Here is a 24,037-nt window from a genome sequence, read left to right on the forward strand (position 1 = left end):
GTGGGATCCATGCAACAATCCATGAACTGTGGCATCATTCATTGGAGGAGTATTTTTCGAATCTAATATCGTGCAAAACGCCAGTCAATCATGTCCCTACGCATGTATGCTGTAGTAGCTGGCCGCTAAAAAGGCCTCTCTCGAGATGCGGTGGAGCACCTTAGCGTGTATTTGTAAATGTTATGTGTGCTATACTAAGTACCAGCTACTACATATGCACACAGGTGCACCTTCTCCTCGCCCATCACGGCAGTGTGCGATCGCGGGGCTCTGGCTGAGGACCCATTTGATGGCAACTTAGATCGCCGTGTTAGGATATGCGGGCAGCCTCTGGTCGTGACATCGAACACAATGACAGTACCGGTGCTGCTCGCGTGCAACGTCAGGTCAGTAGGGATGGTGCGTGTCTGTTTGTTGGTCTCATAACAGGAGATGTAGCTCGTACTAAGCCAAACCTGTGAAAGCCATCTCTCTTTCTACTTTTCATGCGTATACAGTTTCCTCCATTTTCGTAACTGTACTGTCTTCCCACCAGCAAACAAGCCTTTCTTCTCGCATGCCTCGCTGCTACATGCAGCTGCATGCCCCTCGACTGCGCACACATGCAAGCGAATGAACCCCGTACGCACTTTGCGTCCCTGCCCTCCCTTGCCTTCAGTACTCAGAGACCAGGCATATTCAACCTGACCTACTCGGTTCGCAACTCCGCCGGCGCCTACGCCGCCACTTGGCGCCAAATCACGGTCCGACCTCTGTGTCCACCCGGAGAGCGGATCTGTGCAGATAGGGTACGTGTGTGCAACCGTGTACGTGTGTAAACGCCATACTTGGGATGTTGCGAGCGAGGCGGGATGTGTATGCGCCATGCAATACACTAATTGGGTGCTAGTTATATAAGGTTGTTCGGAGTTAATGACTACTTGATTGGGCCGGGTGTAAATACATGCACGTTCGCTTTCGCGCCTTCACTCGAGCTCTTTGCCCTCCATGCCATCTCGCACCTTGCGTGCGCATGCCAGCAGCTTGAGCCGCTTCGTAAATACACATACATAGTATGTATTACATACCGTCCATTTCCTTTTTCACTCCGTTTCCGTCTGTTGCCTGTAAGAAGGAATCAGGTCCTTTGGCAGCTCCCTGAGTAATCTTTGTCTGGTCTTACACTGCCTTCATTCACTGACCCACAAACCTCCATTCCCGGCTGGCCACTTCCTGCTACTTTCTTCCGCCTTCTGTCCCGGCGGCTTGCTGGGCTACAGCTGACATGTTCCAACGAAACGGTTTGCATCTCCGAGATATCAACAGGGTTGTCACAATCCGTTCCATTTGGTGGCGGTAGTGGCACCAGCAGTGATATCGAAAAAAGCAACAATGCTATTGCCAACGACAAGAGTACCACAACTAACGGCAGCACAGCAGCACAGCAGCAGACCACCCAAGCCGCTGCAGTTCCCAAACCTAATAAGGCGCCCGGCATTGCACTGATCACCACTGAATTCCTGTCTCAAACGGTTGCAATCAAGCAAGGGTTTGGCAGGTGAGGGAAGTAAATGCTCATGCAAGCTAGCGTGTGTGTCTGCCATGTGCATACATTCCTGCAAGACGTCGCGCGTGTGACAGCATAAGTACCGAAGCGACTGGGCATGTACCAGACATATAGCGGACAAAACAAATACTGGATTATTAACCACCGGCGACTTTGGATGACCTGGAGTAGCTTGATACACAGTACGGCACACATAACAACTATAGATACGCGTGAAGCTCTTGACCAGCATCTCGGAAGGCCTTTTCAGCGGCCAGCTACTACATGACCCCATCAAGAGATCACTGTATCATGTTAGTACGCTTATACCGTGCTGCGGTACGGCCACATACACAAATTGCGGACGGAAAGCATGTGCTGTTGGAGTCGCACGCTACTAAACGCTAGTAGCGTGCGACTGGACAGGGGACAGATATTGGGTCAGCAGCATGACTGACGCACTAAGCTGGAATCCTGCAGCCTTTTTAAAGGGTGTAGGAATAATGCATTTAATCGGAACCAAGCCGCCTTTTTCATGTTGGACTGGTGCCATGCACCTCACAGGTACTTGTACTGCAACGGTTCCCAGCTTGCCCCTGACGCGTTGTGTGAGCCAGGAGCCACTGCCTGGGATCCGGATCCCACAGATGGCGCCGTGGCTATCAGCCTGACTTCCAAGGTTATCGCTTGCCCTCCTGATGTCTGCATGGGCCCAAGCGGCTGTCCATTCCAGGTGAGCGAGCGAAGAGTGGGCAGCGGGAGCTGGGGAGACGGGGGATTACACACCGGTCAGGAACGGAGATGCCGTCTGACGACAGGTGAACCTTGTGGGGTGCTGGGTGGAAATCGGCAGCAGGGACATACATATAAACCGTGGCTGCCCATATGGCTTTGTCCCGTGTTGGGAAGGGAGTTGGTTGAGAGGGACCCCAGCCTGTTGGGTGGTCCTGATCGCCAGCGGAGCCAAGGTCTCCGCTGGTGGGGTTTCCTAGTTTATGGTGGATGCCATCTGTGTTAAGTCCTGCTACCGGCGTTCTTCGAGGTAAAGGTGTGTGCCCATTACTGTGGCCCAGTGTACTGCCTGCCTGCCTGCCTGTGGAGACTGCTGCAGCAATAGACTGACGGGTCGTACGCGTGCTTCACACCTAGATCTTGGAGAAGGGTTCGGGAGGTCGGTGCAGATTGTTCCCATGTAACCCAGCAGACTCAGCTCCACAATAATGACAATTAGCAGTCCATGGCCATCCTTGCTTTAATGGAGGCGGCCGCACTTCACGTGTGGAAGTTGCAACTTGTAACTTGTAACTTAAAAAGGTCAGGAAAAGGGCAGGACATTTCATGCCGCTCGAAAATTCTTTCGATGGTGGAAGATAAAGTGGCTCTAGTCGATGGACGGTGGTGACCTGGGATAAAGTTAACTTGCGAGCGGACCAGGAATGGGGTTGGGCCGCCGTCGATCCGGCAGATTCCGTTGGTCGGTGCGGAACCTGAGCCGCTGGTGGGTGCGGAACCTGAGCAATCCACTGAGAAGTTGACTAGGGTGACTAGATGAGGGTGCCACGAAATACCGGCGAAGGCAGGGTCTGCCGGGTTGCGGCCGCAGGGTGAAGATTATGGTTGCCCGCCATGCAGGCACATACATACACGCACATAGGCAGGCGGCTGGCAGAAGTTAAGGCCTGACTTCTGCTCCCAGTCGATCCAGTCGACCCGGGTTCAAATCCGCCTGCCAGCTCCTCGGGTGTTTGAGGAGTGATGAAATGGGAGGTGGCCCCCCATCATATGGACGGTGTAGGACGTGATAATATCAACTTGCGAGCTGACCAGGAACTAAGTTGATGCGCCGTTGATCCGCTAGATTTGGTTGGATGCTGGTGGTGAGTTGCCGAACCCAACGAATACATTCTGAAGTCGGATGGGGTGACGGATTAGGGTGCCCCTCTAGCAGGGGAGAGCAGGGACTGCCCCGGGAAAGGGGGCCGCTGGCGAAGTTAACCACCCTGTAACAACATACACGCACACACATGTACAATCCCATCTAACATTGGAACGTTTTCAAACGTACCTGCTTGCATGTATTCCATTCCCTTCCAAACATCACCTCGATTTGGCAGGTGCTAAACACATACCGTTTGACTGGCGCGGGCCTCGAGGGCTGTGGGATCGACTCAATGGCGCCCGTAGGAACTGTCTTCAAAGTCGGTGAGTCTCTGCTTGCCCGAAGCAAGGCACTCAAATTTAACTGAGCCCCCCTGCAATGTATACCGCAGGCCTTCCCATCTCTTATTACTTTCTACGTCTACTCCTAGTTACCTTCCCGCCGCTCAACCGAGCGCTCATCCTCCTTCGCCTCCTTTTCATCCTCCACCCTGGTTACCTCCCGGTCACCCTCGCTGCCACTAAGTACAAACTGAACAGAGTTTCCCTCCCATGGCCCGCTACGTGCATATGCTCCTCCACACCTTTAAACTCAACTCAACCATCTTTCCTGCTGCATGATTGTACTTGTGCCTTGCTATGGCTGCTTCTACGCTTGCCTGCTGCTGCGGCGGCGGCGGCGGCAACAGGGCGCCTGAGCTTCACTTGCTTCACTTGCTTCACTTGCTTCACTTGCTTCACGTAAGCTTTCTGTCCCTCTACTAATAACCTTCTCGCCGGCGCCGCTCTGCATGCAGATTTCTGGGTATGGGACTCAGAGGGAGCAAATGCATCTGTGGTTCGATATGTGGAGGTGCGTGCGTATGCATGTGATAACGGTTGGATGAATGGCTGGTGCCGGCGTTGACGATTACATGCTTGTGGGTGTAGGGGCTGAGGGATTTGTGCAGGACCGTGCACAGCGGACTTTAGGTCAAACGCGCGTCACGCCCATTGCTGTACACCAAATGTAGTAGCTGGCCGCTGGAAAGGCCGCTCGAGATGCTGGTCAAGCGCTTCGCGCGTATTTATAGTTGTTATGTGCGCCGTACTGTGTACCAGCTACTACACATGCACAGCCTGGCAGGATCCACGCCCACATTTTCAAATATCCATATGTATGCACACTTGCATGAGTACATAGATGTACCTACGGACACTCGTCTCTATGTATGTCGTCACCCGGCCGGGCTGCTACAGATTACGGAGCCTTGTCCCAGCCCTGGCAACAGCACAGTTCAGCATCGACTGTGCAAGGACCTACCGGGAAAGTAAGCTTACTTAAAAGGGGGGGGGTGTAAAGGGGTTTTGATTGGTTGCTGTCCAGATTTTACTGCTTTCCATCACCTCCATTTCCTTAATCGCTCTGATATTGTGTGCATGGCATGCTTGCCCAATTTCCTCGGGAACTGCATGCAGCCTGTACTGCTCACCGTTACCGTGCGACCAGGCCAACATGCTGCGACCGCCGTATACAGAGCCTCCCACGATCGCGCTGCTGTCCGACGTTGTATACATTGATTATGGTAAAACCCCGCGGTACTATCTAGACCGGTGTAAAGCGCTGCCAGATCCCGACGACACAGCAGAAGTTGATTGTGGTGCTTATGCCATGGCGCGAAGAGTGTACGGCGATGGTCAAGTGGAGATCATCGACCTGAGCTCCGTCATTGAAGTGTCACCCATCATCGACTGTACACCAACGGACTCCAGCAATACCGTTACAAACGGCAGCACGTACTGCAGCAGCTGCCCGTTTGAGTATGTGCATCTACCCGGAAAGTGTCTGCCAGGCACGTACCGATACAGGTAGGCAAGAAAACAGCATCTGGAGCAGTTGTATGCTGCATCTCCTTCTTACCGCCTCTTTTCCAACCACAGAATCCCCGCACTCCACCACCCACCCACCCACTCCCCATCCATTTCCCCATACCGCAGGTTTTCCGTGACCTCTGACAACGTCAATGTTGACAAGACACTTACTGTGCACATTTATTACTCGGACTCCATCTACGGCAACCCTTTCCACCGTACAGCTCCTATCTAATGGCTGACAGCGACTTACGTGAAATCAAGACCGCCATACAGCAGCAGAAGGAAGCTCGAGCCACTTACAACAGTAGTTGGTTGTACGATTGGATGGTATCATACCTTTCTGGTAGCGTCGGTTGGGGAGGCGTCACCGAAGGGGACGTGGTACCTGTTGACGCTAAGCTGTCGCGCGCGGTAGGGTTGGGCTATACAATATCCGTCCATGTCCAGGTGTCTGTGTATTTGCCGACCCCAGTGAACGGAGGACTGATCCGCGACTTCGACGACTATCAGCAACGATTCAGGAAAGACACTAATTTCCGAATTTCGGAGCTCAGTACGAAATTGCGATATAATCTCACCGACCCGTTGTTGCATGCCATTGCCACTGGAAACAGCGCCGCTGCCGCGACTAGTAGTAGTCGCAGCAGCGGTAGCAGCAGTGGAAGTAGCGGCGCTAGCACCTCGGAAGCTACGCGGCGGCGCAGCCAGCTGCAGCTGGGGAAGGATACGGAACCCACGGCATCTGCGGGCCAGAGGCGCACAGCAGGAGATGCTGCAGGAAGCCCGCTGCCAGCCTCGTGTCACTCGTTGGTTTCAGATATGGTTTCGGAACTTCTCGGTCATCAGCAGAAAGGGCTGTCCGAGGGCCCTATATCACTAGCCCTACCCCGACCATTTACAGTATCATCCTCGCCTTGGACCGCTTCAGATGACACAGCTACAGGCGGCGCTGCTATAACAGCTGAAACGTATTCCAATGGCCCGAACATGACGACCAGCGGTAGCAGCACCAGCACCAGCACCAGCAATGGCGTCAATAATGGAGACGTTGGTAAGCAGCTCGGCGATGTGGGGAACTTACGGCAGCGCAGGAGGCAGGCGCAGCAGCAGCAGCTGGAAAACCTGGCTACAGTGATGGTTGGTGGGCTCAACTTTACAGACGCTCAGCGGGTGACGACATTGATGCCCAACCCCACAGCCGCGCTGGCAGTGGCGGTGCAGTCCCTTGTGGCGGCGATGCAGGAGCAGGTAAATGGTTTTTGTAGGTAGGCGCATATTGGTCAAACATGACTCCTGCCTTCGTGACACCACCCAGCCCGAAAGCCAAGCAACGGGGAACTCTTCCAATGAATCTGCAGCTCCTTCAGAAACGCCCTCCCTGAGCCCTAATAAACCATATCCATTATCCGCCATTTCCAATACTCCCCCATCCCGTCCCCAATCCCTCATCACCGCAATCCGCTCGCAGCTCGTGAAGGCCCAGAACGCCGTCACACACATCAAAAGCTCCGCTAACTTAACGTTGAGCGAGACTGCACAGATGGAGGCTCAATATGATATGGAACGCAAAGTGGGGTCGGCCGTATCAGGCTTGCTGGAAAATCAGAAGGCAGGAATCGACCGAGCGTTGAACAGGTGCGCGTGCTCCATCCTGCCATTTTGGCTTACACCCCCCAGTAGCCACGTGCACCCCCGCTCACGCAAATTCGATTTCACACTGTGACACCAAATTTGGTTTAAACGAGAACGCGCAATGCAGTTGCCAAGGGGATTGGACCACACTCAATACGCACAGAGACGCTCACATGAGCAACTAGTTTACGCCTGCATCGCTTTTAACTTTTATTTCTTGAAAGGCAAGCAGTGGACATTTGCACATGCATATGTTTGTTTTGCCTATGTCTTCCACACCATACAACCCAGCCAACCACAAATGATATCCCCCCAGAAACGTTTCGCTTTGCATTCACCTGCTGCCTTCCCCATCAACAACACCTGTCCGTTGCCCTTGGCACGTAGGTCTGCGCTTGTGGCGGCCAACTTGGATCAGCAGCTGTTGTACTTGGCCAATCAGCAGGCCGTACTGTACGACACGGCTTCCCAGCTCTCAGACCTTGTGGCTCGCACAGAGCTACAAACTGAGCGCGCCGTGTACGACACCATGATTATAGATGAGGCCACTGGGCGGTATGAGTATTTGTGGACGAACTGCCGTGGCCGGTCGTTCACCAAGCCAGCGGCTCAGCTCAAGTGGTCGTTCAAGTTGGACAACTTTGGCCAGGCGGCAGCATCGACTGCTGGTAAGCACGGCAATACTGTGTTATCAACTAAAAGGGCCTATGCATATGTATGAAAAATACGTATCATATGTATATATATACATATATACCGTTGTGGATTATATGATGATGTGTGGGACAGGCGGACATATCTTCACCCGTCGCCGCTACCCGGCGAAAGCCTGCCTTCCCCGGTATTTTGGGGCACCCTCATTCAGTCACCCTGGCCGACGTCTCAGTGGATCGCTCAGGTTCAGCACCCACCACTGGCATCCAACGGAATCTGCCGGATCATCAGCGGCTCAACTCCACTCCTGGCCAGCTCGCATACATATATACACACATATACACACATACGTACATATAAACATTATATATCGGTGTTGATGTATGTATGTGAATCTGCTGCAATAAAACTGTGCAAGCCCCCTGTTATCCTGTTGCCTTACCCTTGCTGAATATCCCTGTAGTAAATTTGCGCTCTCCCACCGAGTCCAACAGTACGGATTTCGGATCCGGGTTGGACTACCTGCCGGTGCCTTCGGCGGCAGCCGTGGCGGACGAGGTATGTGTATGTCTGATGCTGAGCGCATGTGTTCGTTGTAGCCGATTGAGCATCCTTATTGCCCGCATGGGCTAAACTAAGAAAGCAATGAGAGGACTTCCCTAGGGAGGGAACGGCCGGAGAAAAGAACTAAAACAAAGCTGAGCCACAGCCACACGAGACCAGACATAGACTGCTGACTAGTTAGAAACCACTACGGTTCAACCACACAGCAACTCCTGGAGCACTAGAGGGGGTTTAACCCCGCTGTAACAAGCACCGGGGGAGTCGTCTGTACAATTCTTGATCGTCGATAGACCGTGCCCGTGTATGTTACGTAGGTACCGTACGTCTTATGGGTGAAATCTATACATGATCAAACACATGTCGTGCTGTCGTGGTTGTTTCGACTATCTACTTCTATTGCCTACTCAGTAGGCAAGGATAAGGCGTATCCATCCATATCGTGATGCTTAACCCGCTGGTCACGTAGCTTAGCCCTGTCGGCAAACCTGCCGCGTGCATCTGCCTTTGTGTCCATTTTCTGTTAGTTCGTGCACGGCGGCAACCCCTCCGCTCTGCGTGATCGGCGGCTGTTTCGGTCGTTACGGATGGTGGGTGGAGTTCTGTTGCATGGTGTACGGCGACCGTTGGACGAGCAGGGCCGATGCACTGATCCCCGGGTTGAATTTGCTGGTCTAAACTTCGACTGCGTACGGTAAGCACATCATTGTACTCAGCTTGTGAGACGCAGACTGTCACGCACTGAAACATGCTTGTTTTATAGGTGAACGGAAGACAAAAAACAGCTCGACACAATCACCGACCATCCAACCCATTTAATGCCGGTTCGAGCCCCTTGCTTGTCGCGCCCGCCCGGTTGCGCATGTGCTCCTTTCACCACAACCTTTGTTTAACCCCATCACCCCACCTTTGCAGCCATTTCATCCCGGGCGCCCGCTCCAACAGCTCCTCCGCCTCCCCCTCCTCCTCCTCCGCCGCCGCCGCCGCCTCTCCCTTCTCCGCCTCCTACCTGGAAACCCTGTTCGCCCGGGAAAATTCCATGGCCTCGTACGGCACCGATCCCGTGTTCTTGCCGAGCTCGTCGCTGTACGATGTTCGAGTGGCCGATAAGGTCGCGCAGTACTACAATACGACCCGCGGTTCGGGAGAGGTATCGGTCACAGGGGCACCGTACTCGTACTTCCACCGAGCATTGCAGGTGAGACAACAAGCTTCGCAGTTTCTGAGGGCGTGCTCGTCGCGCTGTCCAACAATACTCACGGGCATCTTTATGATTCTCGTCCCGCTTGTGCACACACATGAGCTGCCATCATCATATTTCATTTTGGAGATCACATCACACGAAACCAGTACTTGTCGTTAGGTGTGCACAAACTCAAACAATATAGGCGCACTTAACCTCTTTCCCACCGTCCAGGAAGGCATTTTTGGCGTCCATGTACTAATCTAATCCTTCATCCGCCCACCAGCTTCATATCGGTCATCTGCTATCCTGCCCAGTCCAGGGCCCTACCTACCAGATGGCTACCCCAAACACGTATTTCTAGGACCTAGGCTTTCTATCTGGGACCCCGATGCCCCGATGCCTTCGTTCATGCTTCGTTCCAGCCATATCACGTTGCTTACAAGTAGTGCACACCTGCCTGCCTGCCTGTCTGTCCACTTGCCTTGGTAGGGTCTCCCGGAGGGCTTCCCCGTGCTGCTACCCAACACCCTGACAGAGGCGCGAATGAGACAAATGGTGACGTACCTGCAGGTAGTAATGTGTGTATGTGAGTGTGTTACATGGTCTGTGTGTATGTGTGTGTGTTACATGGTATGTGTGTATGTGAGTGTGTTACATGGTATGTGTGTATCTATGTTGTTACAGGGTGGTATTCAGCTTCACCAGCGGCCCCCTTTCCCGAGGCAGTTCCCTGCTCTCCCCTGCGAGAGGGGCACTCTAATCCATCCGGCTTCAGAATGTGTCGTCGATGGGTTCAGCAACTCACCACCAGCATCCAATCAAATCTAGCGGATAAACGGTGCCTCAACTTAATTCCTGGTCACCTCGGAAGTTGATATAATCACGTCCTACACCGTCCACTAGATGGGGGCCCACGTCCCAATTCGACACTCCTCAAACACCCGAGAGGTCGGTAGGCGGATTTGAACCCGAGTTTCCAGTGGGAGCAGAAGTCAGGCCTTAACCTCTGCCAGCCGCCTGCCGTTTGTATGTGTATGTGTTACATGGTATGTGGTCCAAAACCCCAAAAGGTTTGCGTGACCACATACCTGTAAAACTACCCATACGAGCCGAAGGCCCAAGGGCAATACCTAAACGCCTAAACGCCACGGAGAACAGGAAACACCGCACTATCAGCCTAAACTAGCGTCCAAAGGTAGTAATAAGCGGACGGGCACTTGGGCTGTGATCGACTCGGTGCTTATTAGTTAAATGGGATCTTAGAACCTCGACCATCAAGCAACACCCTCCTCTCACTCCTCCCTCGCCTCCACATGTCCGCCTTCCCTGGACCCGCCAGGACTCCAACTTCCTAGACCGCTACACTCGCAGCCTGACCACCGAGCTGCTGCTTTTATCATCCGAGCTGAGAGTGTTTGTGCACTTGCTGTTCACATTCAGATGGAACCAGGAAGGTGAGACAGGAATAGTAATGGGCGGTGCGTTATGGAGCTCATTTAATGTTGGTTACCCGGCCCCGTGTTTCCCTGTAATAATTTTCAGATGCAGTGATGCACGTAGTGTTAAAGGACCACTCCTAAGCTCTTTAAGGCCCCCCCCTCATCAACTATTCCCCGATTGCCCAATGCTGCCCCGTCCCGTCGTATTAACCCGTCCCATTAACCCGTCCCACCCACTCACATCATATCATCCAACAGGAAATGTTAAATTAAATGTCCGCTTCTCCAGCCTACCCGCTCTGACCTACCTGAAGTCGACTACTGCAGAGTCTCGTGACACCTCCACAACCGCCGCAACCACACAAACCAGCGATAACTGGCCAGTGGTGGCTGCTCAGGAGCTGGCGGGCTTGTGGGCCTTGACGGCGCTGTTTGCGGCAGTGCTGGCAGTGCAGGCAACCCGTGTTCTTCTGGACATCATAAGGGGGGGTCTGAAGACAGTTCAGGTGTGTGTTTGGCACAGTGTGTGGAAAGTGGTTGGAGGGAAAGTCTGCAAGTGTGTGAGTCAGCATCATAGGGTGGTATTGAGGTGCCTAAACATGTGGTAGAAAAGGCCTCCCACGATGTTGGTCAAGCGCTTCGCACGTGTTCGTATTTGTTATGTGCGCTGTACTGTGTAGCAGCCACTACAAAAAGGGACAATTGAAAAATGGTCGTGTATATGCTCCAGAAGCGACCACTATACGCTTACCGTAATGAGCACCGCAAGCTTAAATGACACGACCGACTGCACATAATGAGTGAAGGATTACGGCTTTCCGTCGTCGCACAGGCTCGAGACCGCTTCGCACATGTTTTCCTCGATATCGTGGTGGCAGCACTGATGGTCGCGGCGTCAACCACGTGCACATGGTAATAAGAGGGTGTACCGGCGGGTAAAACAGGCTATTACGACCTGTGATAATACGGAAGTACTCATTGGCGCTCAATTGCGAGTGAACGTGGGCACGTATATGCCATGTAACCTGGAGAGGCTATAGCTATCAGCATGCCCGAACTCTAACACTGGAAAACCTCTCCTCAAAACCCTGAAAATTCGAAAATCCCTCCGCGCCCATGTCTGTATATGCATGCGTTTCTTCTTCTTCACCACTTTTCCCAGGCTATTCTCAAAGACATCTATGCCACACCCCCACTTCTGCCACATCGTTGTGTCTTCATGTGTAGTAGATCCTGGGAAGATCACGAAATCTGCATCCACTGTTCGGTTCTTTCCTAGAAAAAAAGTGGTGATATAACACCACGGGTCCCCTATCTGGTGTTACAATCTGTCCGCCCCTGGCTTCATGTGTTCCCACTCCATTCCTGTTGCATTCACATCACAGGTACATGGTGACCCAAGCCGCCGTCTTCACAGCCCGCCAGCATTACCAGGTGTACGATGGCATCCTCACAGCGCAAGCGAGATGGCTGTTGCCACACAAGACAGACCCATGGGATCTTCCCGCAAAGCCGGACCAGTCTGACTTGCAGGTAGGTGCGGTTGTGGTTGAAAGCATAGGCATAGTGTGTTTGGGGTTGGACTTCTCTCTGGTAGCGAAACACGACGAGTAGCAAAGAAGGTAGCTTCTTGTGACGAAGAATTCTCTGTCCGGTATTCGCTGTGGTAGATGCACAACGAATATTTACAAGCTACTAGTAGCAGGCTACTAGTATACAGGCTACTAGTAGAAGTATTTCTAGTAGTCGGCTATATTATGGCTCGCCGCTTTTTCTCCCCTGCCCGTCATGATATGTTTTAGCGAAGTTGTGGTAGTAGCACGACGAATAACGAACAAAACATCCTACGCCTATCTGTGGGGGCGACGTTTCAGTACTGGCGGCTCGAGCTGCTCGTCTCGCTATTGCCATTGTTAATTCACCTCTGTCGTCTAGCCACTCTGTTGACGTCCGTTAGCCCCGTTAGCCCGCCCAAGTGTTTTCTGGCCTGCGTGTATATATGCATGTATATTTATATGGCAACGACAGAAACAAAAAGCCCCGACACAAGTAAGGATCACCCTCGGGTTGGACCTCCGCTACCAGAAGATAAAATATTAAACTAAATGTTAAAACCAGCAACCTCTCGGGAGGAGCCTAGACAAGAGGCTAAGAAAAAGAAAAAGGCAGGAAACAAAGTACTTGGCAAACAACGATTCGCGAGCCGGTGGCACAGGCCAGCATCATTCAGGATGCTGTACCCCGGGAGAAACCATGTGACTCCTTACCTCTTTTCCCTCACCCACCTTCCCCCCCTGCCTGCGACCTCCCCCCATCAGTCCGCACTGTTATCACTCAACATCACCGATACTCCAGAGGCGGGAAGTCCTGGAAGATACGTGCTACCTGACCATCCATACGATGAATTGGACGAGCTGGCGGGCGTGCTGGCGAAAGCACGTGGTATGGTGCACGCTTGGACGATGTACGGCATCCTCCAGGCGATCACTTTACTTCTTCTTATAGGAAGGTGGGCGCTAGGGGAGAACTGAACTGTTGTAGATGGGGGACTGGGGGTGGGTTGGAGTATTGTAGTAGCTTGCTGCTGAAAAGGCCTCTCGAGATGCTGACAAAGTGCTTCGCGCGTATTTGTAGATGATATGTGTGCTGTACTGTGTATTAGATACTACAGGTTTGGGCTGAAGTATGTGATGGAGTGTGGGGTGTGGGGCGGTGGTTGATTCCCCTGTGGGCAGAGTTTGGGCTTTAAGAGGTGCGGGGACTGCTGCATGCATTCAGATAGGTAGGTGCCCTCATTAATAACACCATCTATTACTGCTTCTGAGTTGTGACGTTTACGTAAACGGGGTATCCATAACCGTACTACTCAACACACCGCCTGCGGCCCCACTCTTTCCTTGTGGGTTCCCTCCTCCACCGTCTCCCGCTAAGACCCTCGTTATCACATCTTAGCCCCCAGCCGTGAGAGGCAATCCTGCCCTGCCGTGGCCCACCCCTCCTTAGCCAAGGGTTTTGTTTAGGATTATATGAAGGGGCCCCCAAGGGGCAGCCACTAACAAGGGGTTCACCATGTAGGTGACCGTATGGAAGTGTTGTGCCGTTAAGGGAGTATTAAAACTTCTAAAGGAAAATCATTATCTCTATGTGTGTGCTTAGCCTGACCTCTTCTCATAATTAGTGCCTTTACATATGACAAGCCTGGTTATGAGTACATATCGTACTCATTGCTGAAATTCAATACGACCGTACAAGGGGTCGAACCTTGGACCTTGCCCTTAGGAAGGGCACGCTATATCCACTTAGCTATACGGCCTGTCTGATGCAATGCAGGAAAAGAAGCACATATATAAAAAAAGCACGCACATGCACGCACATGCACGCACATGCACACGCATACACACGCACACATGCACACATACAATTGTTGTACGGACAGTAGTTGTCGGTTAGCCCCTTGTTTACATGCATGCATTCGTCCACTAGCTTTGCTCAGTCTTATTGATCTTAATATGTACATATACACTTTTCCCGTACTTCCGCACCCTTCCCTCTTCCCTTCCCTCCCCTTACCCTCAGCCGTCTGCCTTCTCCCCACACATTTCACTACCCTAATGTCCCAACTAACCACGCGCAGGCTTTTGTCCGCAGTCGCATTCCAGGGCCGTATGGGAGCAGTAGTGCGGGCGCTCTACCACACAGTACCACCATTGGCTCATTTGGTGGGTGCCGTTGTAGAGTGGCTGGGAGGGGGCCGGCGAAGGAGAGGGGCTCAGTAACGAAACTGGAAAAGGGGGTAGGGGAAGTGAGGAATAGTGAGCTACTACAGGGCCCACATCCAGCAAGCACAGCTAACAAGAAAAAGGACGCGGACTTGGACTTGCAACATGTGTCCACCTGCCACCATCTTGAGAGGCCTTTTCTGCGGCCAGTTACTACACAAGGGGAGCCGAAGCCCAATGGCAACCACTATGGGAATAATGGGAACGCGTGGAGGATGCGCGGAGCGAGGGTCTTGCATGCTGTCATACATGTCATCCATCCCAGGCCCTCAAAAACCTCCACGCACGCCATGCACCCTTATTTACGCCAACCCGTCCCCATGCCTTCTCACAAACCTTGATTCGCTCCTACCGCTCAGATGTAAGAATTTGCCTATTGAACTGCACTTCATGCCGCATTCTCCCCATCCCCCTGTCCCCTTTGCCCGCTTCCCCACTTCTTGGCCCGCTCACACCCCGCTCACACTCCTTCCACAACCCTCCCACCACTTAACTATGCCCGCCCGTCTTCTACCCCACACCACCCTCATAGCTTGTCGTGATTGCCCTTATGTGCATCACGCTGGCTGCTATGGCCCACCTCATTGCCGGAACCTATTTGGGAGCCTTGTCAACATACGCAGGTGAGGGTTCAATCCTACAGGCGTGTGCGTGTACGTGCATGTTTATGTGCGGGCACGTATGTGCGTGTGTTTTTGTGTGTGTCCGGAGTGTCTGCTGTATTTAGTTTCATGCACCCCTTCAAATGAACCGATATTAGACCTAATATTAGACCCTAAGCGCCCCACGTGTCCATAACCCCACGAAGTATAAGCACCCCATGCATGTCTTTCGCATGGACCTTAAACACCATGAATACGTGCTGATCTTCCTTTGTTGCGTTATCTTAACGTGTTCTCATGCCGGGTCCTCAAGATCTGAGGAGTGGCCTCCAGGCTGCCTCCATGCTTAATATTCACGGTTTCTCCATATCATGCCAGATAGCCGCCAAGCTGCGGTGACTCGCTTGTTATTATTAACAGTTCCGCCGGCGGTCGTCAAGCTGATGCACCTCATCACCCCCTCCTTCCTCTCACACTCTCTCACTCTTCCTTCCTTTCTTCGGGCGTGATGGGCATACGTACATACATACAGGTGCCGTTGACAGCACGGTGGGTCTATTTCTGGGCCGAGGTGTGCTCGAGTCCTTTAAAAGCGTAATCCCGGCGAACACCGAGCTAACGCGAGTACAGGTAGGGTGTGTGGGCGCTCTGGCGGCAAGCAATCGGCTAGGAAAGAGGAAGCTAGTGGTGAGAAGATACATTACACAGGGGATAATAGCGCAAGTGCCTGCTTTGCTTCGACAGCGACATGAATAAGCCGAAAAGGCAGCATAAGGCCCCTGATCATCCCTTCAGGAATCCACCAAACCTCGCACCCTCCCTTCAAGTTGCGACCACTGCAAGGCTAAAAACTCAATTGCGCTCTCGTGAGTGGCCTTTATTGTTCCCAATCTCTGTAGCAACACTCTAGCAGCCCTGTCAGTCATCACTCAGCGGGCTTAATGCGGGACGTCCGCGGGAACGGATGCTTTTTAGGGGGAAGCCCACGCTGAGGGCGCCGTGTGTAATAAGAAGGCGCATGATCTTAGATCCGTGCAATGATCTTAATAGGGTTCACCCATTAGAGGTCTTCGCTTCTTTTTTGTGTGGTGTGGTGTGTGGATAGCTGGAATAGCGGGGACGCACTAGGGTTGGCGCAGATTGGCGTCTGGGGATGCACGTCTGCATGTATGTATGTACAACTCTCAACCTAAACCTACCGCGATCTGCCCAACTCCCAACCTAAACCTGCTACCTGCCTCCCACTTCACACCGCCATCTGCTCCCTTCCTCCTTCATCCGCCACCCTTCCATCCGCTCCTTTTTTACATTCCTCAAACCCTTACATCTACTACTTAAGTATCATCAATGCTTCAAAGGACCTAAAGCCTGGAAACCGTTTCCTTTTCCTTATGCATGTGTAGGCCTTCGCGGCCAGCTTGGTGGTGGTGGCCCAAGTACTCCTGCTGGGCTTCATGTTGGTGCAGTTCTTCTTTGCTGTTATCATTGACTCGTGAGTGCCTGCCTTGCTGCCAATAATGTCAGGACCGCGTATGGGTGATGATGATGGCAGCAAAAGCAGCAACTCCGCAGTAACAGAAGCAACAGCAGCCATGGCCGGCAGAAGAGATGGAAAATGGAGGGTGACGAGTTGCTTGGGGCTTGCAAAGAGATGTGGGGGCTTTGATTACCTAAGTTCAGCAGGCACGCCTCCATCTAGAAGCTATAACCCCCTCCCTGGTGCCCCAAACCCGCGTTGCACCCCACCCCAGATTTTTTAATATCAGGTATAGTTGGAGCTTTATCAATGGAACCACGCTATGGCAGGTAGGTGCGTGCGCCATATGTACGGCAGGTCGGTGCGGTACACTTTAATACTGGTTGTTCCGTTGTACGTACACGGGATAACGGCACAAGGGTAGTAGTATATAATGTAGTTACATAGCAGCCGTGCTTAAATAGACCCCTCTTGAAGAGTTGTCTGCACGTCCAATCTCCCTCTTTGTGCCTTCATCTTAACCTTGCAAAAGCTGGTGAGACATGTCTGATGTTGACATGCCACCTCCCTGCTCCTCACTCCAGGACCTGCGCCACGTCTTGCTGCCCGATATGATCGCCACTGCAAACCGCTGGTCCCGCAAGGCAATCTGCTGCGAGGGCTTGTGCAATAACCGCCATATGCCGCTCACCAACCGCAAAGCCAACCGACTTATACTGAATGGCGCCCTGGGTGGCGCAAGCATCCTGCCTACGGTACGGCGGGCAATCCGGGCCATCATTATTCGCGAGGAAGGAAGACTCACACCTGGCGGTGGTGGTGCCGGCGGAGCAGCAGCGGCAGTGGCCAGCAGTGGTGATGGCATGGCGGCTGCTGCTGATGATGATGGCGGTGCTGTGGGCGCTAGGCTGTATTACTTGGACAAGGAGATCCTGAAGGCGGTAGTCATGGCCACCGCGGCTCAGAAGCTTGTGCATGTGCAAGACTTGCTACTGCTCCATTGCCCACCCCCACCGGAGTCATACGATTTATTAAACAGCCAGTCATGCGAATTATCACGGTTGTCATCAGCCGCTAATAATGAGGAGACTGCCCCTTCCACCACCACAACAACAACCACGGCTGCCGCCGGCAGTAGTGGGCGTAAAGCGCGTGCAAGTAGTATAGCCGCACGACGGCCGTTGACACCGCGGGCGGACGAGTCGGCGATGGCGGTAGCAGTGCAACCACCGACACTACTGCCATCGACGACACCTGCACTGACAACAGTGTTACCACAGCCACGTCAGCAACAGACCGCCGATAAGCACTCATCCTTGGAGCTTGTGCAGCCCTCGTCCTCAAGTGCGAATCATATCCAGCGCCTCCCGCGGCAACAACACACGAATTCACTAGTAATGATGAATCCGGATTTAGAGTTAGTTACGGCTTTGGTAGCGGATCGGCTGATGGCAAGGCTGAGCCACAGGTTCTATCCACGGGCGCAGTCACCGCAATTGAGTCGGGCTGAGACCCCTCAGCAGGAGCTCATCACCCGACCACAGCCAAGTTTGCTATCGTTTGTGGAGCGAACACGGAGTACCCCGGGCACCGGGCGGCTGGATCCTCATCAGGAGGTTCTGGGCCCAAGGGAAAACTGCTGTGAGTTGCGGGTGCGGGAACAATGTGGAGGCGAGTGTGGACTTGTGAGCACTTCTGCTGCTATTCCTGCTATTCCCGCCATTCCTGCTATAACTGCACACTTGCTACTACTGCTGCTGTTGCTGTTGCTGTTGCTATGTACCTTGTGTGGGCGAATGCTGCTGGTAGGGCGGATGCAGTTGCCGGCCACCAGTTGCAACTTGTTAACCAAGCATCACCTACAGCCCTCGTTTGTGCATGACAGTATCATGACGCTCGCTACCCTCAACCCAGCAGGTCCACGTAGTACGAGCCGGCCGAGCATAATCACGCTATCGTCTCCGGAGGCACTGGAGGCACGCAGAAGTCAAATACTGAAGCAGCAGCTGCGGCGGGACACAAACAAGACACCACTACAACGGCCCATCCCCAAGCGCTGGGGCCAGCTGCGGGCGTCCATGACCGTAACCACTACCCTCGCCACCGACATGGCTCTCGCCCGTCAAAACTCTTCCAGCAACGGCAGTGGCCACGGCGGCTGCAAGGCGCCCGATGCGTCAACCGCCGCCGCAGCAGCAGCCAACGTCGGTGACAATGTCCAGCTGACCCGCATTAGCCGCTTCACTGCTGTCGCGAGGGACGAGATGTGTATTGGCCCCGACGGCGCCGCCAGTGTGGGAGGTGATCGCGGTGGCGGTGTAAGGGGCTGCAGTATACGCAGCGAGGATGAAGAGGCCGTCCGCCTTCTGGCCCTGTACGACGCTCTACGGGATGTCGTACGTGCAGTCGAAAAATGGCAGGTGGGCTTGTGAAAGGATTGTTTGAACATTAATTACTCTGGAGCTTACGGGTTACAAACAAAGCGGACATACGTATATAGCTCCCGATTTGCCTGCCGAAGGGGGCCCACCAAAGGGTGTAGTGCTGCTGTCTGCTTATGTTGGCAGAAATGCATCCATACATTCGCTTAAGCTTCAGCATCGTAAAAAGGTTCCGATACCATACCGTACAAATGGCTGATTCGCAGGTGGGGCTGCATCGCTGGCAAGTCAAGGTGTGGAAACAGCAAAATGCCATGCGGATTCAGGTGCGACAGGAGTTTGTCTTGGAAATCACCAGATAGCCTTTGGAAATCACCATACTTCGTTCCTTCCATAGACATGGAATTTTTGCATATTCGCGGTCAGACCTTCCGACCTTGCAAAATATGCAAGATGGGATGATAGTGATAACAGTGATAACAGTCCTGATTAGGGCGGGAGGCCGTTGCTGATGTCCACAGCACTACTACTACCGAACAACGACTACAACGAGTTGCAGTCGAGTTGGAATCAGACATCGGCAAACGGGGTATTTCTGGTTTCGGGAAGGGGTCTATTTCTGTCATCATTGACCGTGGACTTAGGTCGTCGGGCGGCAATTCGGGACGTATAACATCTTTCGTATACGCTGTAGGATCCTATTTCTGCAAGCCGGCCGGCTTCGGGAACTCTATTTCTGTTTTCGGGAGTTTCGGTATGACCCGAAACTCCCTAAGCGTTTGCCGATGTCTGGTTGGAATCGATAAGTTATAAGAATAAATGAGCATCAATAATTCATGAAAATGTATTGCAATATTTTTGGGTCGATTTATTGCGGTGCCATTCATAAATTATTTTCGGTAGACAAAACAAATAAATACGTTCCTGCTAAATAAATAAAAAAAATCTTCTGAGGAATACTCTTCGTATTAATTAATTAATTAATTAATTATAGTTTATAAACTAAGCTAATTAGCTTCTCCATTAACCCGATACAAATAATATTTATCTGGACCGACCCTTCCTTTCATGGACAAGCAGACCTTCGAGATGATCTCGGCTTTCATCGGCGGAACCGGGGACCTTCCTCTAGATGTTATTTCACCACCGCCACCCAGGCTATCATCACTCGCCACCTCCGCAGTGGGAGCCGCAGCTACCAGCCGCGGTGCTGCCGCTGCAAGCGCCGCCGCCGCAGCCCCGCCGTATGCTGCCGAAGACCCTGGGTATGGCGGTGGCGGTAGCGCACGTACCTCTCTGTCGCAGCACTTGGGTCACACCATTACCGCTGTGCTGGTGGCATCATCACGACGGCCGCAGTCAGGACGATGCTCCTCTCAGACTCGCGTGCTGCCGCTGGGCACAGACCCAGGAATTCGTCCACGAAGTCCACTCTCACGCGAATGTTCCCTACCGCGGCGAGTTTCAGACGCTGCAGCGCATGCAACCGGCGGTGGTGATGGGAACGGTGGCGGCACGTGTGGGGACAATGATTTACAGAGCGGCCCGATGTGGGTGGCCAGGACTGTTCCGGGCCCATCCGATGCAACAGCATCAACGCCGCCCCCACTGCTGCCGCCGTCACCGCAGACGGCGTCAATTGCGGCGGAACTGGCCGTCCACACAACAGAAATCGATACTCGTTTTGCCATAGAGCCCGACAGAAGCAGTAGACCCAGCAGCCCTTCCGATGCTCGAGGGGCAGCTATTATCACCGGCCCCGCTACGACCCCAGCAGTAGCGGAGAATCCAACGTCCATCACACCACAAAAGAATACGTTTGCACCCATGCTGACGACATCACACAAGCAGCAGGTGCCGCAGGCACAGCAGCAGCAGCAGCAGCAGCAGCAGCCAATAATGGCATCCAGTGCAGCCGCTCCGCATGGCGGTATGGGAGCCCGACGGGGCAGCGGCTTTGGAGGCAGTGGTATCATCCGGGCGCCGGCGCTCCCCCGCGTTTCTGAGAGGGGACTAGAGAGTGCCCTCGATACGTTTGATATGCCGGAGGAGTCAGTGAACTGGGCGGTGGCAGCTTCCGCAGTCGTCGATGGCGGCAACAATAACAACAGCAACAACAACAACAACAACAACAACAGCAGCAGCAGCAGCAGTAGCGGCATCGATAACAGGAAGGTTGACAGCACCCATCACAGCGGTGGCAGTATGAATGATAATGACTCACTGCGCCCACCAGTTTCGCTGGCGAGCAAATCCTTTGTGTCCATACGGACAGCCCCGTCGATGCAACTGGACAGGGAGTTGAGTCGCTGTAGTAGCCTCGACAGTGAGGGCAGTAGCCATGGCAGGGATGACAATGCAGGGTCAGGAGCACCCACAGGTAATCAACCAAGCGCCGCCATCACCACCACTGTCACCACCAGCAGTACTACTGCCGATACTGCCAGGGCGCCGGCGGTGCTCCTGCAGCCATCAATACCACTGCAACAGTCACCACCACCACCCCACCATCAACAACAACCGAAGCCGGTGAAGCAGCCAATGCAGCAGTCACAACTGAAACGGCAACCAAAGCCGCCGCAGCAGCCGCCACCGCAGCAGCAGCAGGAGCATCCTCAGCAGCCGCAGCTATCGAGCAGGTTGAGCAAGCCCAACAGTTCTACTGCCACCTTCACAAGCGTGAGCTCCTTAGTCAATGTTGAAACATTGCAGCTGCGTCCGGCACCCCCATCATCGTCATCATCGACAGCAGCGGTGATGACTGCGACAGCGGTGATGGCCGAGCTTCTAATGGAGCCAGCCAAGAACACCCAGAGCGAGTGGCCGCGAGGAATGCCATCCATGCGGCGGAAGAATGATAGGTGAGCCGTCAGCGGATCTTTACAGGGTGTATGTGCAGGTGTCATGTGTCATGGTAATCGACAGGCAGGCAGGCAGGCAGCCAGGCAGGCAGCCAGGCAGGCAGCCAGGCAGGCAGGCAGGTAGGCAGGCAAGGTGGGTGTCTCACGCATACATCAAAAAATTCTCAAATTTGGGACCAATCACAAGCGCGTTGGATGAGATGGGCCGGGCCAACACGACGTGCCGCCCTACCTACAATCCAACGAATTGTTCAACCACCAACCACCAACCACAGACCGCAATCCGTGCACTTCATTAACCACTTCTCACTCATCCGCCATTCCTGCAAATGCCACCATCCCCAGATCCTTTGCAGCAGCAGCCAGCAGTACTGCGGCACCTCCCCAAGGTCAAGACACTGGCAACACATCCAAGAACCGTAACGACAACAACAACAACAATAACAACAACAACAACAACAACAACACTAGCAATCATATCATACAAGGTACTGAAAGCGGAAAAGTTGATGGCGACCTGATGATGAGCTCTTCCCGTTCCAGTCAACCGGCGGCCTCCGCCTTCGCGACGTCCCATCGCATGAGCTTCTTGAACACGCCGTCGCTGACGGCCGCAGCGCTGTCTCCCCTACAACCGTCCTCGCTCACACTCTCCATGAGCATGAAGTCCGCAAACAAGTCCGCGGCTGGCGGCTCCGCTATCTGGGCTGGCAGAGCTTCCGACAGCGTCGCATCTTTGGCGTCGGCATCCGCGTCGGTAGTAGTGGCGGCGGAAACAGCAACAGCAACAGCAACAGCAGCGGCGTCTGCAGTACCGGCGGACGAGCTGTCGTCGCCGGGCGTACGAATATTCACACGGCTCCCGATGCTACGGCAGCGGCGGCTGGCGTCAAACACATCCGGATCCGCAGGCGCCAACAACACATTGTTATCACAGAATAGCAGTAATGGCGGCCGCAACGGCGGACCGTTACTGACCACAACCAGTGGTGCCAGCGAAGGGGGAGGCAGCAGCAGCAGTAGCCGTCATGCTGTAGGAATCCGCTCCCTGGAGCACCTGCTCCCTAGGCCGCCGCCCGCGAAAGAGCAGGCTTGGATGACGGGAGGAGGGGTGTCGGGAGGGACAGCAGGAAGTGGGACGACGGTTGTAGCTACTGCCATCAACACTACTGCCACCCCTGCTGACACTGGAGGCAGCGGGCTGTCACTGTCGCAGGAGAGAGATCGGCGGCAGCAGCCACAGCAGCAGCAACACCCGCATCCGCTGCCGCCTCCAGTGCTACTTCCACGCGGGACTTTCGGAGCTGCAGGCGCGGCGGAGGGCCCCAGCGGAGCCGTAGCTCCGTCACCACGAAGGCTGCGGACGCAAGAGAAGCATCATCGCTATTAGCAGCTAGCATTAAAACAACAACAACAAAAGCTTCAACCACAGAGCCCATGCTACTTCGGCAGTTTGCAGTTTATTTGTGTTTGATTACGAACTTATTTTTAAGACTGAATACTGCGTGCGGACGTATGTCCTATATATTTGCGCCTTGCGTGATATTCCTGCCTTCAAATTAAAACTCATTTTTATCACTGCCTCCGTTCCTGATTCCCAAATGTATAATCGGCCGCTGTATGCGTGTTAATACTTTTCAAATTAAAGCGTCGGCGGTGTTGAGCGCAATTCCTGCGTTGGTATCTAGGACACAAACATAGCGACCTTGGTATGTATATACATATATGCGGCTTCAGCAGGTGATGATGCAGTTGTGCTACTAGCTACTGGCGCGCGGCCGCGTGCGCGCTGTGCTTTTATTTTCCTCGTGGATGCACCGCAGCAGTTGGGCTGCTGCTCATCACCGCAAATGCGCCCAGCTGCTACAGTTGATTGGGCTCCTCCTGCATGCATATATATGGGGCTATTGACCCCTAGACATATAGCTAGTATACGTAGATGCCCCTGCGTGAGAATAATGTTTGTTCGGATTTGACCGAACACTCTGACTTCCAGTACACACGATGTTACGTGTCGTACCGGTCGTACTGGCCGTCATACATGACCCATCTTTGAAAAACCTGCTCTGGTTCATCTTCGTTCATCGGTTTCATGTGTCTTGTGTGTTGCTGCTACAGCGGGCTACCAAGTTTCTACTCCGTGTGTTGTTATCTAGTTACACCTAGCTTCCTCGAGAAAGGATTTCTGCAAGGTCAGCTAACAGCAGG

The 24,037-nt window shown here is 53.5% G+C and overlaps 1 protein-coding gene across 1 annotated transcript; it reads left to right on the plus strand.

Moving 5' to 3' along the window:
* Positions 1-351: 351 nt before the first annotated feature.
* Positions 352-23,219, plus strand: VOLCADRAFT_91485 (uncharacterized protein; the record flags this gene model as incomplete). Its single annotated transcript, XM_002950917.1, has 34 exons — positions 352-386; positions 659-788; positions 1,260-1,537; positions 2,090-2,258; positions 3,640-3,727; positions 4,201-4,256; positions 4,643-4,713; positions 4,862-5,251; positions 5,381-5,472; positions 5,730-6,505; positions 6,726-6,892; positions 7,277-7,557; positions 8,007-8,101; positions 8,632-8,798; positions 9,020-9,302; positions 9,780-9,860; positions 10,630-10,744; positions 10,988-11,235; positions 11,562-11,632; positions 12,115-12,262; positions 13,048-13,238; positions 14,364-14,448; positions 15,041-15,131; positions 15,643-15,797; positions 16,514-16,602; positions 16,862-16,916; positions 17,172-18,228; positions 18,505-19,007; positions 19,235-19,294; positions 20,152-20,475; positions 20,598-20,822; positions 21,681-21,829; positions 22,175-22,317; positions 23,023-23,219. 34 exons carry the CDS (start codon positions 352-354, stop codon positions 23,217-23,219), a joined length of 7,065 nt encoding a protein of 2,354 aa, XP_002950963.1.
* Between the last annotated feature and the right edge of the window lie 818 nt (positions 23,220-24,037).

Source organism: Volvox carteri, assembly GCF_000143455.1.
Source record: "Volvox carteri f. nagariensis unplaced genomic scaffold VOLCAscaffold_21, whole genome shotgun sequence".
In the NCBI taxonomy this organism is placed as follows: domain Eukaryota; kingdom Viridiplantae; phylum Chlorophyta; class Chlorophyceae; order Chlamydomonadales; family Volvocaceae; genus Volvox; species Volvox carteri.